The sequence below is a fragment of the Hypanus sabinus genome, chromosome 10 (assembly GCF_030144855.1).
Source record: "Hypanus sabinus isolate sHypSab1 chromosome 10, sHypSab1.hap1, whole genome shotgun sequence".
NCBI lineage: Eukaryota > Metazoa > Chordata > Chondrichthyes > Myliobatiformes > Dasyatidae > Hypanus > Hypanus sabinus.
Genome location: NC_082715.1, coordinates 108,123,025 through 108,138,987, shown reverse-complemented (window position 1 = coordinate 108,138,987; position 15,963 = coordinate 108,123,025). Strand labels below are relative to the sequence as shown.

General features: G+C 42.8%; 1 protein-coding gene across 1 annotated transcript in view; it reads left to right on the top strand.

Moving 5' to 3' along the window:
• LOC132401346 (dynein axonemal heavy chain 6-like) overlaps positions 1 to 15,963 on the top strand; it is a 545,526-nt gene that overhangs the window by 325,058 nt on the left and 204,505 nt on the right. The window contains exons 50-52 of the mRNA XM_059983475.1: positions 4,098 to 4,226; positions 7,559 to 7,699; positions 8,424 to 8,591. Coding sequence (XP_059839458.1) covers positions 4,098 to 4,226; positions 7,559 to 7,699; positions 8,424 to 8,591 — 438 coding nt within the window. The remainder of the gene's footprint in view (positions 1 to 4,097; positions 4,227 to 7,558; positions 7,700 to 8,423; positions 8,592 to 15,963) is intronic.

Sequence of the window (15,963 nt, the reverse complement as noted above, 5' to 3'; positions counted from 1 at the left end):
CCACAGATTCACCACCCTCTGGCTAAAAAAATTTCTTCGCATCTCTGTTCTGAATGGGCGCCCTTCAATCCTTAAATCATGCCCTCTTGTACTAGACTCCCCCACCATGGGAAACAGAATGGGATCCCCGTATTCAGTGTACTCCAATTGTGTACTCCCAGTGTTTATTCAGTGTGCTACAATTACGTACTCCACTGTGTATTCAGAGTACCACATTGTGTACTCCCAGGGTGTATTCAGTGTAACACATTGTGTACTCCCAGTGTGCATTCAGTGTACCACATTGTGTACTCCAAGTGTGTATTCAGTGTACGACATTGTGTACTTCCAGTGTGTATTCTGTGTTCTCCAAGTTTGTACCCAGTCCACCTCCAGAGTGTACTCAGTATACCCCCTGCTTTTACACTGTGTTCTCGCAGTGTGTACTCCATATGCCCCTAGTGTTTACCCATTGACTTCCCTGTGCATGCTCAGTGTAAAGCCAGTGTGTGTTCAGAGTATCCCAGGTCAGTGTGTTCAGCGCATTCGCAAGTCTACTCCTAGTGTGTACCCAGTATTCTTCCAGTGTATTTCAGTATTCAGTGTACTTCTGCTATGTATTCAGAGTACGGTATTCAGTATACAGCCCATGAGTACAGAGGATAGTCTCTGTGTGTACTCAGAGTACCTCCAATGTATATTCAATGTACTCCTAGTGGCGACTCAGTATACTGCAAGGGTGTCATCAGTGTAACCCTAGTGTGTGCTTAATGCACTCCCAGTATGTGTGTGGTCTAGACCGTAGAACAGTGCTACATGGTACTGGTTTTTGGCCCATGATGTTGTGCCAACCTTTATAAACCTATTCCACAATCAATCTAATCCTTCCTTCCTACGCAACCCATAACCCTCCATTTTTCTTCTATCTGTGTGCTTATGTAAGAATCCTTTAAATGGCCTTTTGTATCATCCTCTAAATCCATCCCCAGCAATGCTTTCTAGGAACCCACCACTCTGTGTAAAAAGCCTACTTCAAACATCTTCCCTAAACTTTCCTCCACTTACTTTAAACAGATATCCTCTAGTATTGACTATTGCTGGCCTGAGGAAAAGGTGCTAGCTGTTCACCCTATCTATCCCTCTCATAATCTCTATCAAGTCGCTCCAAAGAGAAGGGCCTAGCTTGGTCTGTCTTTCATCATAAGACATGTTCTCTAATGAGGCAACACTTTGGTAAATCTCCTCTGAACCATCCCTAAAGTTTCCACATCCTTTCTGCAACAAGGTGACCAGAACTGAAAGTACTACTCTACGAGTTTTACAGAGCAGCAACATTACCTCACAATTCTTGAAATCTCTCCCAACTAATGAAGGCCAGCTCGCCATGTGCCTTTTTAACCACACTAACAACTTGTTTGGCAACTGTGAGAGATCTCTGGACATGGACCCCAAAACTCTCTGTTTCTCCACATGGCTGTTAATCCTTGTTCTCTGCTTTTAACTTCAATCTTCCAAAGAATATTACTTCACACTTTTTCAGACTGACCTCCATAGGCCACCTCTCAGCCCAGCTCTGCATCCTATCCTAATGTAACCTGCAACAATCTTCTCCACTATCCACAAAACCGCAGCACTTGTGTCATCTGCAAACTTACTAAACCGCCTCTTTACTTCCTCATCCAAGTCATTTATAAAAAGTCATAGAGTAGGGGCCCCAGAACAGATTTCTGTGGAACATCCTCTAGGCAGATACACTCCATCTGCTACAACCCTCTACTTTCTGTGGACAAGTCAGTTCCGATTCCATGCAGCCAAATTTGAATGGATCTCATGCCTGATGACTTTCTGAATGAGCCCGTCATGAGCAACCTTGTCAACCACCTTACTAAAATCCATCCTGGTGTGTACTCAATCTGCTACAAGGTGCACTCTGTGTATTCCCAGTGTATTCTCAGTATACTGAATGTGCTCCAGGGGCTTACTCTGTACTTCCAACGTGTACTCAGTGTATTTTGTGTACTCCAATATGTACTTAGTGATCTCCTGGTAGACACTCAGTGTTCTCCTAGTTTGTACACATCATACTATCTATGTGTACTTGCTGTACTCCCAGTATGTACTCTGTATCCACATGATGTGTACTTAGTGTACTCTTAATGTATTCTCTATATCACTGGTCCCCAACCACCCAGCCGCAAAGTATGTGCTACCAGGCCGCGAGGAAATGATGTAATTTGGTGATATGAAATGATATGAGTCAGCTGCACCTTTCCTCATTCCCTGTCACGCCCACTGTTGAACTTGAACACACGCGAGGTCATCAGTCGCCTAAACACAGTGATACCCTTGCACCAGGGATCACTGGTTGGCCTCGGGTAATCGGCTGTCTTGCGTGGCCGGCGAGAAGTGCCGATGCTACTGGCCTGGAATACGGACAGATGGACGCCGCCTCTAAAACTGTTTAGCACATGGAATGTTCATGGGGAACCCGGTGCTAAAATATTCACAGACAACTTATTTCGGGCTCAGGGTTTTGTAAGTAACAGAGCAGCTACCTCACTGCAATCTACTGAAAGTCATCCCTCGAGCCAAACTTTTATTGGCCAATAGATCCTACAAGGGGGTCAGGCACGCGCCCTGTCACACTGCTCACTCTCTCCGGACTGCGACCGCCACAGCCCCGGCATGGGGACCTCTGGCCCTTACCTTGTCCTCTCACTGGTATGTTGCAATGATTTTATATGCTCATATGAGGAAAGTATGAGCTGTGTGTTTAATATCCAAACGTCACTTAAAATATTATGATGCTATTGACTTATAAGTGAGTTATAATCGCATTCTATTCATGCAAGGAAAATATGTCCTGTGTGTTTAATATTAAATTCGTTAGATAAACCCTTTTAGAAACAAAATTGAGTGTATTAGCCACTTATAAGTGACTCATAGTTATCACCTATATTCCGGTCGCGATTAACACCCCCCCCCCCCCCCCACCCATCGGCCGGTCCGCAAAAATATTGTCAATATTAAACCGGTCTGCAGTGCAAAAAAGTTTGGTGAATCCTACTCTATATCCCCTTATGTGAATGAAGTATACTCCTGATCAGTAAACAGTGTAGTCTTAGTGATGATTTTGTGTTCCTCCAGCCAGTGCCTACTCAGTGTCTACCCTGTGTTTACCTCCTCAATGGGTTCTTAGTGCACCCCTGCCCCCAACCCCCTCCACGGTGTTCTCAGTCTACTCTGTTTAATCCCAGTGTGTGCTCACACTGTATATTCAATGTATCCACAGTGTCTCAATGTACCTGAGTGTGTTTGCGATGTACCACGAGTGTATACACAGTGTACTCCCAGTGTGTACTCAATGTAATCCCAGTGTGTACCTTGTATACTCTCATCGGGTGTTTAATGTATACTCATGGTGTGTATTCAGTATCTTTTCAGTGTGTCTCAAGTCTCTTAATACCCCCAGTGTGTTTTCCATGTAGCAACAGTGCAAACACAGTCTATCCCAATCAGTAAACAGTGTTATAACCATATAACCATATAACAATCACAGCACGGAAACAGGCCATCTTGGCCCTCCTAGTCTGTGCCGAACCCTTAATCTCACCTAGTCCCACCTACCTGCACTCAGCCCATAACCCTCCACTCCTTTCCTGTCCATATACCTATCCAATTTTACCTTAAATGACACAACTGAACTGGCCTCTACTACTTCTACAGGAAGCTCATTCCACACAGCTATCACTCTTTGAGTAAAGAAATACCCCCTCGTGTTTCCCTTAAACTTCTGCCCCCTAACTCTCAAATCATGTCCTCTAGTTTGAATCTCCCCTACTCTCAATGGAAACAGCCTGTTCATGTCAACTCTATCTATCCCTCTCAAAATTTTAAATACCTCGATCAAATCCCCCCTCAACCTTCTACGCTCCAATGAATAGAGACCTAACTTGTTCAACCTTTCTCTGTAACTTAAGTGCTGAAACCCAGGTAACATCCTAGTAAATCGTCTCTGCACTCTCTCTGTGTTACTCTCTGTGTTTACTCGCTGTCCTCCCAGCTCTGTGTATTTATTGATCTTGGTCAGTGTACATGCTTGTCACTGTGCCCGTCAGGTGATTGTGTTTGTCGATGACCTGAACATGCCTGCTGTGGAGAAGTATGGAGCTCAGCCTCCACTTGAGCTAATCCGTCAATTTCTTGACCTCGGTGGATTCTTCGATGTTATGAATCTAAAGTGGCTGGTACGTTTCTTATTTTCTATTCACGTGTTTTCAAGATATTTTATCAGAATAAATAAAATAATGTGGCCAGACAAATATCGTGTATACAAGAACAGGTCAAAGACTGAGGGTCCTATGGTGAGTGACTCACTTCCTGACACCTTCCCACCATCTACAAGGCGCAAGTTGCGGGGGGTTGATGCTCACCATTTTCCAAGCAGATTACAGATCCAACAATCAGGAAGTTCACTGCCATCCATTTGATCCAGGGTGAGCTAGCCTGGGTGGACAGAAGCAGAGGTGTGCTGTAAGGATTGGTACTGGTGATTATACTCTATATTAATGACTTGTTGAGAATGTGGGTGACATGATTAGTGAGTTTGCAGATGACATCAAAATTGGTGATGTAGTTGACACTGAAGAAAGTTGCCTAAGGTTACAACAGGATCTCAATTAAGTGGGTAAGGGAATGACAGAATGACAGATGGAGTTTACTTCAAATAAGTGTGAAGAAATACATTTTGGAAGTTTAAATCAGGGTAGGACTTGCACAGTGAATAGCAGGGCCTTGGGGAATGTTGGGGAACTGAGGTCCTATGGGTACAAATGCGTAGTTTCCTGAAAATGCAACACAGATAGACAGAGCATTGAAGAAGGCACATAACATGTTTGTCTTTTTTGGCTGAGGCACTGAGTATAAGACTTGAGACATTATGTAATAATTGTACAAAACTCTGGTTAGGATGCACATGCGGTATTGTGTGCAGTTCTTGTTGCAACACTATAGGAAGGCTTTAATTAAGACAGAGAGGATGCAGAAAAGATTCACAAGCATGGTACCTGGATTGGAGCGCTTGAGTTACTAGGTGTGATTGGATAGTGTAGGTCTATTCCTGTCAGAGCAATTGAGGCTCAGAGGTGACACAAAACTGAGACACACACAAGGTAAATAGCCAGTGCCTCTTTCCCATAGCAGGGATGTGTAAAACTAGAGAGTATAGGTTTAAGGTGAGAGGGAGGGAGTTTTAAGGGAACCTGAAGGGTAAATTTTTCACACAGTAGTTGGTATTGAGAATGAGCTGCCAGAGGAGATGGTGGAGACAAGAATAGTGGCACTGTTTAAGAGTCATCTGGACAGGTACTTGAATAAGTAGGAAATAGAGGATGTGGAATTAAAGCAGGCAAGTGGGATTAGTCATTGGTTGGCATAGGTACAATGGGTTGAAGGATACATTGGGGTAGATTAGATGTGGCTTTCAGCCCATTGTGGCACTGTCATGTCAAAAGAAAAACTACCATACTATTCCCACTTTCTAGCACTGGCTCCATAGCCCTGCAGGTCACAGTTCTTCAAGTACACACCCAAGTGTATAAAGTGGGGAGGTTCCATACCTCACCACCCTCTGGAAGAAAATAAAATTCTCATCCTCCTTCCAAACCTTTTACCAGTTATGTTAAATCTATGCCTTCAAGTTTCTTGATTCTTCATTTAGGGAAATAGGCCTTCTGATTTCTTATTACTTGGCTCCTCATAATTCTACATCCCTCGGTAAGTTTCCCTTCAGCCTCTTCTGTTCCTAAAGAAACAACACCTACCCATCCAATCTCTCCTCAAAGCTAAAGTTTCTAATCATGCTAATACTATCATCCTTTTCTTGGCACTCTTCTCCAGTGCAAACACATCTGTAATGTGGTGACCAGAACTGTACAAGGTACTCAAGTTGTGGCCTGAGAACCATGTATGTAATTCAAAAATAATTATCATCATAGGGCTACCACAGTACATCTTTTAAGCCATCTTCTCTGCCTGTCCTGCTACCTCTAAGAATCTGTGAACATGTAATGTAAAGTCCCCACATCTCTCTACAGTTCCCACAATCTTCCAATGTATTGAATATTCCCTTGCTTTCTAGTACTTCCTAAATTCACTGAATTAATTTCAAATTCTCTGTCCAATTAACCAGGCCACCTATATCTTCTGCGAGTGTAGCGAAAAACTTACTTGCAGTTTCACAGGCACAGAGCATCAGTTAAGCAGCACTCAGAAGAAAAAAAACATAAACTAAACATAACTGATACCCATGTTTTACAAGAAAGAACACAACTAAAACAAAAAAATGCCCATTGTAGTGCAGAATGATCAGAGTATTGCTGTACTGAGGTAGTGAATAAGGTTATTCAGATTGCTTCAAGAACTGAATGGTTGAAGGGAAGCAGCTGTTAGCTGGCTGGACGATGGGAATCTTGGATGATAGATGCTGCCTTCTTGAGTTTCAGACTTCGCCTTCAAGTCTAAATCATTAATATGTACAAAGAAAAGCAAAGAGCTGAGTATTAAGCCTTGCAGAATCCCACGGATGACAGCTGTCAGTTACAAATGTTGACTTTTCTTGCAAGGTCAATGGAGCAAATGGGACTAGCTCAGTTAGGCAGCTTGGTTGGCAGAGATTAGTTGGGCCAAGGGGCCTATTTCTGTGCTGTTTGGCTATATGAATCAATGACTCTGGAGGTAGGAAAGTCTTGGTGCAACTTTTATACATGATTGGGTGAGATCATGTACAGTTGTGGTCTCTGTATTTAAGAAAGGATGTGCTTATGGTGGAGGCAGTGGAGAATAGATTCATTGGGTTGACTTCAGGATAAACGGGTTGATGAATGAAAAGTGGTTGAACAAATTGGGTTGAAACCCATTGGAATTTAGAAGAAGGTGAGGGGATTTTATCATAACATCTCATTATGAGGAGTCTGACAGGGTGGGTGCAGAGAGGATGTTACTCCTGTTGGGGTTTTCTAGAACCAGGGACCACAGATTTAGAGTAAGGACCATCCATTTAAATTGTAAGTGAGGAGGAACTTTCTCTCTCAAAAGGTGATAAATCTGAAATTCTCTGTCCCAGAGACTAGTGATTAATTGATTTACAAACATTTGATTTACACATTGCTGTTCTAACACCATTGATTCTTTTTGGGAATTCTGTTTCCAAGTTAGAAAGCTGATTTTCAAATTAACTCCCCCCACCCTCATCACAAAGCATTGTATCAAAATATATTTCACCCATACTTTTTGATTTATGAAATATGGACACACAGTTTCCAAGAGGACATCCCTATAGGAAACAATTACTGTGAAGCCCTGTGGAACCCCAGTGGTATCTTTACATTCTCAAATACACTCAACAACTATCACTGTCCATCACCAAGCCAGATTTCAGTCCCTTGAATGCATGGGTTTTATGGTCACCAGTGGCCCCTTACTGTGAGTTGTGCGCCTGTGCTTGGGTGTAGGATGTTCAGGTTGATTGCTGGTGTCTCACCATGTCTTTCCTGCTCTTTCCGCTCTGGCCCACACCAAGCAAGTGGAGGATTTGACCCTGGTGGCAGCTTGTGCACCTCCGGGTGGTGCACGGAGTGAGCTCAGTCAACGTTTGCTCAAACACTTCTGCACCTTCACCCTGCCTCAGCCCTCAACCAAGTCAATGCAGCACATCTTCCAGGTAAGAGCTTGATCCTGCAGGGAACAGGTTAGACACAGATTCCATCACTCTCCTGGACAGGGACAGCGTGGATTAGATAAAACTGAAGCTCTCTGTAGCATACATCAAGATATGGATTAGACACAGAGTGATTCTCCATCTACACAGTCCCATCACACACTCCCAGGGCAGGAACAGCACAGGTTAGACACAAACTGAAGCTCCCTCAATGCTGTCCTGTCAAAGCAGACAATGAGGCCATAAGATATAGAAGCAGAATTAGGCCATTCAGTCCATCAAGTCTACTCCATCATTCAATAATGACTGATTTTTTTTTAAACCCCATTTTCTCACCTCCTCCTCAAAAGCCTTAAGCCTCTTACCAATCATGAACTGATCAACCTCTGTATTAAATACACCCAACAGCTTGACTTCCACAGCCCCCTGTGGCAATGAATTCCACAGATTCACCACTTTCTGGCTAAAGCAGGGTCTCAACGAGGAACATTAATAATTTCTCTGTCCCACAGACCCATTGAGTTCTTCCAGCAGATTGATTGTTGCTGTCTCTAGACTCACCTGTCACTTACTCTCACTGTAGTGACAGCATAGGGTTTTAGGTACAGTGTAAAGCTCCCTCTATACTATCCCAACAAACTGTTCCAGAGCATCCTAGTGACAGGTTTAGAATCCATATGGTCAGTTTATGAATTTTGGTACTCTCTTGGAATTCTTGTTTCCTCAGGTTAAAGTTGGCTGTTATCTGGAGAGCCATAACTTCATGCCAGTTGTTCAGAACTGCAGGAAGCAGTTGGTATCCGCTGCAATTAGCATGTATTACAAAATGTCTTTGTACATGCTGCCCACGCCAGTCAATCCCCATTACACATTCAACGTGCGAGATTTGGTGAAGGTAAGGTCTCCTACTCTGCCAGTCCATCATATTTAGCCTAAATCAGACTCCAATTTGGCATTTATTTATGCTGCTTCTGCATGTGTGCGTATCCATGTATGCCAGTGTGTATATTCACAAGTGAGCATGGTTGTTACAGCTCAATATTTATGTCCTACTCTATGCTGCTGACATGAAACTTGGTGGAGAAAAACACCGTGAAGAGTGTGCAGAAAGTTACAAGTAGGTTCAGCATGTGGAAGTAAGATTGAATAAGGCAATTTTAAATTTCATTCAAGGGAAGTGGGCTTCACAGGCTGAGTCTACATTTATTTGCCCATCCCAAGTTGCCCTTGAGAATGTAGCCATGGACTGCCTTCTTGAACTGCTGCAGTCCTTAAGATGTAGGTATCCCCACAATGCTGATAGGCAGGGAGTTCCAGGACCTTAACCCAGTGATGGTGAAGGAACCAATGTATCTGGATAGTACGGTTCCACGTGAGCAGTTCCACAAGCTTTGGCTGTCCTTGTAGCTGGTAGAGATGGAGGCTTTGGAAAGTGACTTAGCAAGCTGCTGTAGTTCATCCTGTAATGGTACAGATTGCTGCCACGATGCATCAGTGGTGGAGTGAGTGGATAGTTTGGGATAGGTTGCTATGTCCTGTATGGTGTCAAGTCACTTGAGAGCTGTTGAAGCTGCGTTTGTCCAGGCAAATTGCGAATGTTTTGCTGTGCTCCTGACTCGAGCTTTCTATATGGTGTACAGGCTTTGGGGAGTTAAGAGGTGAATTACTCGCTTCAAGATTCTACTGGATTCCTAGCCTCTGACTTGCTCTTGTAGACCATCATAACTTCAGTGATCTGGGTTCATTTTCTACCTCCATTGCTGTGTGGAGGTTGCATGTATTTCCCAGAGTGTTCTGGTTTCCTCCCACATCCCAAGATTTCAAAGTCTTGCTTTTGGCAAGTTAATTGGTTATAGAGAATCACCTCTCATGTGAATGGTAGGAAAATAATGGTAGTGTAAGAGAGAATGGTGAGAGGATATAGTGTATCTCTGGATTCACATCACCTGGCTGGTAGCTGGATGTTTGAAAGTAGGTGAATAAATTGACTATAGGGAAATGGCACACAAGAGGAGTTGAGGCCATCACAGAGTCACACAGCATAGAAATAGGTCCTTTGACCCAACTGATCCATGCTGAACAAAATGCCCCATCTAATCTGGTTCTATTTGCCAGCATTTGGCCCAAAACCACCTACATCTTTGCAATTCATATACCTGTCCAAATATCTTTTGCCTCAAGTACTTACTCTACATAGACACCATGCTGTATGGGGGGGAAAGTTGCCCCTGAAAGTCCTATAAAATGGTTTCCCTCTTACCATAAATCTATACCCTCTAATTCTCCATAATTTTCACTATCTCCAATGGGATCCCACCACCAAGCACAATTCTCCCTACCTCCCACTTTCTGCTTTCCACAAGGATCACTCCTTATGTGGCTCACTTCTCCATTCATCCCTCCCCACTGATCTCCTTCCTGGCTTTTACCCTTGCAAGTGGAACGTGGAACAAGTGCCACACTTGCCCTACACCTCTTCCCTCACTATAATTCAGGGGCCCAAGCAGCCTTTTCAGGTGAGGTGATACTTCACCTGTGAGTTTTTTTGTGGTCATCTACAGTATCCAGTGCTCCTGTGGCAGAGTGAGCAAATTTGAACAGAAATGTGGCCTCACCTAACCTCCGAATTCTTGTACTGAATGCTCTGATTGATGAAGACCAGCATGCTAAAAACCCTTCTTCACCATCCCATCTACCCACTTACTTTCATTGAACTGTGTATTTGTACTCCAAAGTTCTTCTATTCTGTAACACACCCCAGGGTCCTGCTGTGAAAGTCCTACATGGATTTGACTTTTCTAAAATGCAACAGCTTGCGCATAAAAGTTAAACTTCATTTACTATTCCTTGGCCCACTTAATCAGATTTAGATTAAGATCTATTTATCACATGTACATTGAAACATACTGTGAAATGTACCTGCTAACACACTCAGGTCTCCAACCTCCAGTCTCTGGCACAGACTCACCCTCTAGCTCTGGACACATCAATTTCGGTCATCAACCTTTCAGTCTTTCTACCTCCTGACTTGCTGAGGTCTGGACTTTGACCTTTGGCTTTGCCCTCTGAACTTTGCTGACATCAGAGTATCGACATCAGGACTTGCTGATCTCAAGTCTGACCTTCAGGACTCGCTAGTCACAGATTTGACTTTCAGGCCTCGACCAACCCAAAATCCAGAAAAGTTGACTTTCTACCACTGAGTATCTGGGCCTCAAATTCTGGACTCACATGGACCTCTAATCCTGATGGCCTGGAGGAGTGGGTGGTGTAACCATCCCTCATGATCCCATATGGATCTCCAAATCGCTCAGCTGATCAAAATCCCAAAATTTATGATAAAAACCTTTTCTTTGTCCATTGTACCATCATCCTCAAACTTACTAATCAAGCCTTCTACATTCTTATCCATATCATAGATTCAGATGATACAGATCCGACCACTGGCATACCATGAGTTACAGGCCTTGAGTCCAAGAAACAACCTTCCATCATCACTTCTGCTTTCTACCACCAAGCCAATTGTATATCCAATTTAGCCAGCTCTCCCTGGATTCCATGTGATCTACCTTCCAAAGCAGCGTACCATGTGGAACCTTATCCAAAGCCTTGCCAAAGTTCATATAAACCACATCTACCACACTTTCCTCATCAACTTTCCTGGTCACATCACCAAAGCTCCTTATCAAGTTTATAAGCATGATCTCCCATGTGCAAAGCCATGCTGACTACCCCTAATCAACTCTTGTCTTTCCAGATTATCTCTCAAAATCTTCTCTAGCAACTTGCCTACCATAGATAAGACCATAAAACACAGGAGCAGAATTAGACCATTTGATCCATCGAATATCCTCTGCCATTCCATCTTGGCTGATTTATTATCTCTGTCATCCTCCTTTCTCTTGCCTCTTCCCTGTAACCTTTAATGCCCTGAATAATCAAGAACCTATCAATCTTCATTTAAAATATAGTCAATGACTTGGACTCCACAGCTGTCTGTGGCAAAAATCCCACAGATTTACCACCCTCTGGGTAAAGAATTTCTCCACATCTTTGTTCCAAATGGACGTCCCTCTATTCTGAGGCTATGCCCTCTGGTGCTAGACTCACCCACAATAGGAAAAATCTGCTCCACATCCACTTTGTCTGGGCCTTTCAATATTCGATAGAATTCAATGGGATCCCCTCGCCCCACACCCATTTTTCTGAACTCCACCGAATACAGGGCCAGAGGCCATGAAACACTCCTCGTACATTAACTCTTTGCTTCCTGGACGCATTCTTGTCAATCTCCTCTGGACCGCCTCAAATGCCAACACAGCTTTCTTTGGATAAGGGACTTTATCTATGAATCACAAATCAATGAATCTATTGTAAAAAAAAAAGATCACTCCCTACTTGTACATAGTTCTTTCCTTTTGCTTGTTTTTTCTTTCCACTCTTTTCTATAAGTGCATACCCCAGATAAACACTTTGTGGAGATTTTGTGATATATATGATTATATATGTATAATGTCTGAAATACATCTTATGGAAATGTTTGTTTGATGAACTTCAATAAAAAAATAAATTACAAAAAAAAACTACTCATAATACTCCCAAGTGAAGTCTGATCAATACCTTATAAAACCTCAACATAATACCCTTGCTCTTATATTCTAGTCCTCTCGAAATGAATGCTAACAGCAAGTTGATCTTCAGGGAATTCTACGCAAGGGCTCCCAAGTCCTTGAAAGTTGAATCTTTGTGGGTGGAGTTAAGAAACTGCAAGGTTTAAAAAAACATGGAAATCATATATAGGCCTCCAAATAGTGGCCAAGATGTGGGGTTGAGATCGCAAAGGGAGCTGGAAAGGATACGTAATAAGGGTAATGTCACAATTGTAACGGGGGACTTCAATATGCAAGGGGATTGGGAAAATAAGGCTGGTGTCGGATCACAAGAGAGGGAATTTGTTGAATGCCTACGAGATGGCTTTTTAGAGCAGCTTGTGCTTGAGCCTACTAGGAGTAAGGCGATCTTAGATTAGGTGTGGTGTAATAACCAAGATCTTATTAGGGAATTTAACATAAAGGGATCCTTAGGAAACAGTGATCAAAATATGATTGAATTCATTCTGCAATTTGAGAGGGAGAAGCATAACTCACATGTATTAGTATCAGAATGGAATAAAGGGAATTACAGAGGCATGAGAGAGGAGCTTGCCCAGGTGGGTTGGAGGAGGATACAGGTGGGGATGATGGCACAACAGAGGTGGCTGAAGTTTCTGGGAATAGTTCACAAGCGCAGGATAGATATGTCTCACAGAAGAAGTTGTTCTCAAATTGCAGGGGTAGGCTGACAAGGGAAGCAAAGGATTACATAAAAGCCAGGGAAATGGCATATAATATAGCAAATGTGAGTGGGAAGTTGGATGATTGGGAAGTTGGATGATTGGGAAGTTTTTACAATCTAACCAAAGGCAACTAAAAAGTCATAAGAAGGGAAAAGATGAAAAATGAGAGCAACTCACCAATATAAAGCAGGATACTAAAGGTGTTTACAGTTATATAAAGAATGAAAGGGAGGTGGGGGTTGATTTTGGACCACTGGAAAATGATGCTGGTGAGGTAATAATGGAGGACAAAGAAATGGCAGATGAACTTAATGAGTACTTTGCATCAGTATTCACTGTGGAAAATACTAGTGTGTGCCAGAGGTCTCATGAGTGTCAGGGAGCAGGACTGACTGTCATTGCTATTACAAAGGAAAAAGTTCTAGGCAAACTGAAAGATCTTAAGGTGGATAAGTCACCTGGACTAGATGGAGTACATCCCAGAGTGCTGAGAGAAGTTGCTGAAGAGATAACGGATGCATTGGTCATGATCTTTCAAGAATCACTTGATTTTGGCATGGTTCCAGAGGACTGTAAAATTGCAACTGTCACTCCACTCTTTAAGAAGGGAGGAAGGCAAAAGAGAGGAAATTATAGGCCAGTTAGCCTAACCTTAGTGTTTGGGAAAGTGCTGGAGTCCATTATTAAGGATGAGGTTTCGGGGTACTTGGAGACTAATGATAAAATAAGTCAAAGTCAGCATGGTTTCTGTCAAGGAAAATCTTGCCTGACAGATCTGTTAGAATTCCTTGATGAAGTAACAAGCAGGGTGGACAAAAGAGAGGCAGTGGATTTTCAGAAGGCTTTTGATAAGGTGCCACACATGAAGCAGCTTACAAGATAAAATCCTGTGGTGTTACAGGAAGGATACCGGTATGGATAGTAGAGGAATGACTAACAGACAGGAGTCAGCAAGGAGGAATAAAGGGGACCTTTTCTGGTTGACTGCCAGTGACTAGTGGGAAATGTATGATAATGCATTTTTGTAAAAGGGACAATAGAGCAGACTGTTATCTAAATGGGGAGAAAATTCAAACATCAGAGGTGCAAGTGGACTTAGGAGTCTTCGTGCAAGATTCCCAGAAGGTTTACATGTTGGATCTGTGGTAAAGAAGGCAAGTGCAATGTTGGCGTTCATTTCAAGGGAAGTAGAACATAAAAACAAGGAGATTACGCTAAGGCTTTATAAAGACACTAGTCAGGCTGCACTTGGTGTATTGTCAGCAGTCTTGGGCCTCATATCTCAGAAAGGATGTGTTGTAATTGGAGAGAGTCCACAGGAGATTCACAAGGATGATTCCGGGGATGAAGGTGTTAACATATGAGGAGCATTTGTCAGCTTTGGGCCTGTACTCATTGGAATTTAGAAGAATGTGGGCTGATCTCATTGAAACCTAGTAAATGTTGAAAGGACTAGATAAGGTGGATGTGGAGAGGATGTTTCCTCTGCTGGGAGTATCCAGAACTAGAAGGCACAATCTCAAAATTGAGGGGTGACCTTTTAGAATAGAGGTGAGGAGGAATTTTTTAGCCAGAGAGTAGTGAATCTGTTTAATGCTCTGCCACAGACTGCGGTGGAGACCAAGTCTGTGGTTATATTTAAAGCACAAGTTGATAGTTTTCTGATTGGTCAGGGCTTCAAAGGATACGGTGAGAAGTCAGGTGCAAGGGGTTAAGTGGGATCTGGGATCAGCCATCTAGAATGACAGAGCAGACTCAGTGGGCTGAATGGCCTATTTCTGCGCCTATTTCTGCTCCTATGTCTTATGGTCTAAGTCCCTTTGCACCTTTATTTTTTGATTTTTTTCCCCATTTAGAAAATAATCTATGCCTTTATTACTTTCTGTCAAAGAGCATAACTATACACTTCTCTACACTATATTCCATCTGCCGTTTCTTTGCCTATTTTCCCAATCTGTCCAAGTCTTTCTGAAGACCCTCTGCTTCCTCAACACTACCTGGCTCTTCCCTATCTTTGTATCATCTGAAATCCTGGCCATAAAGCCATAAATTCTGTCATCCAAATCATTGACATACAATGTGAAAAGAAGTGGTGTCAACACCGATGCCTACAGTACACCACTAGTCACCAGCAGTCAACCAGAATAGGCTCCCTTTATTCCCACTCTTTACATCCTCCAGGTTAGCCAATCTTCTACTCATGCCTGTACCTTTCCTGTAATACTTGGGCTGTTACGTGGTTTAGCAGCCTCATGTGTGCCAATTGTTAAAGTCCTTCTGAGAATCCAAGTAAACACCATCCACTGACTCTCCTTTGTCTACCCTGCCTTTTATATCCTCAAAGAACTCCAGAAGATGTTAGACTTACTGGTCTTTCACTTACAGGCATTTTATTTGACATCCTTCTTAAATAAAGGCATAACATGCGCTCTAAACTCTGAAAACCTCTTGCAGAAGTGTCTTGATAACATTGAGTGCAAGGTTGTTTCTGCGACACCACTCATCGAGCTGATTTATCTGACTCCCATATGCCAATCAACTGGTGGAAATGTTCAAAGGCATCTTCAATCTCTCACTGCTACAGTTGGAGGTTTCTGTCTGCTTTAAACAAATGGCAATCATACCAGTGCCCAAGAAGATCAGGGTGAGCTGCCTCAATAACTATCATCCAGTGGCACACATATCTACTGTAATGAAGCACTTTCAGAGGTTGGTCATGGCTAGAATCAACTCCTGTCTTAGCAAGGACCTGAACCTGCTGCAATTTACCTATCACAATAGGTCTACAGTGGATGCAATCTCACTGGTTCTCTGCTTGACCTTGGATCACCTGGACAATAGTATTGCTTGCATCAGGCTACAGTTATTGACTACAGCTCAGTGTTCAACACAATTGTACCCTCAGTTCTAATCAAAAAAACTCCAAAATTCG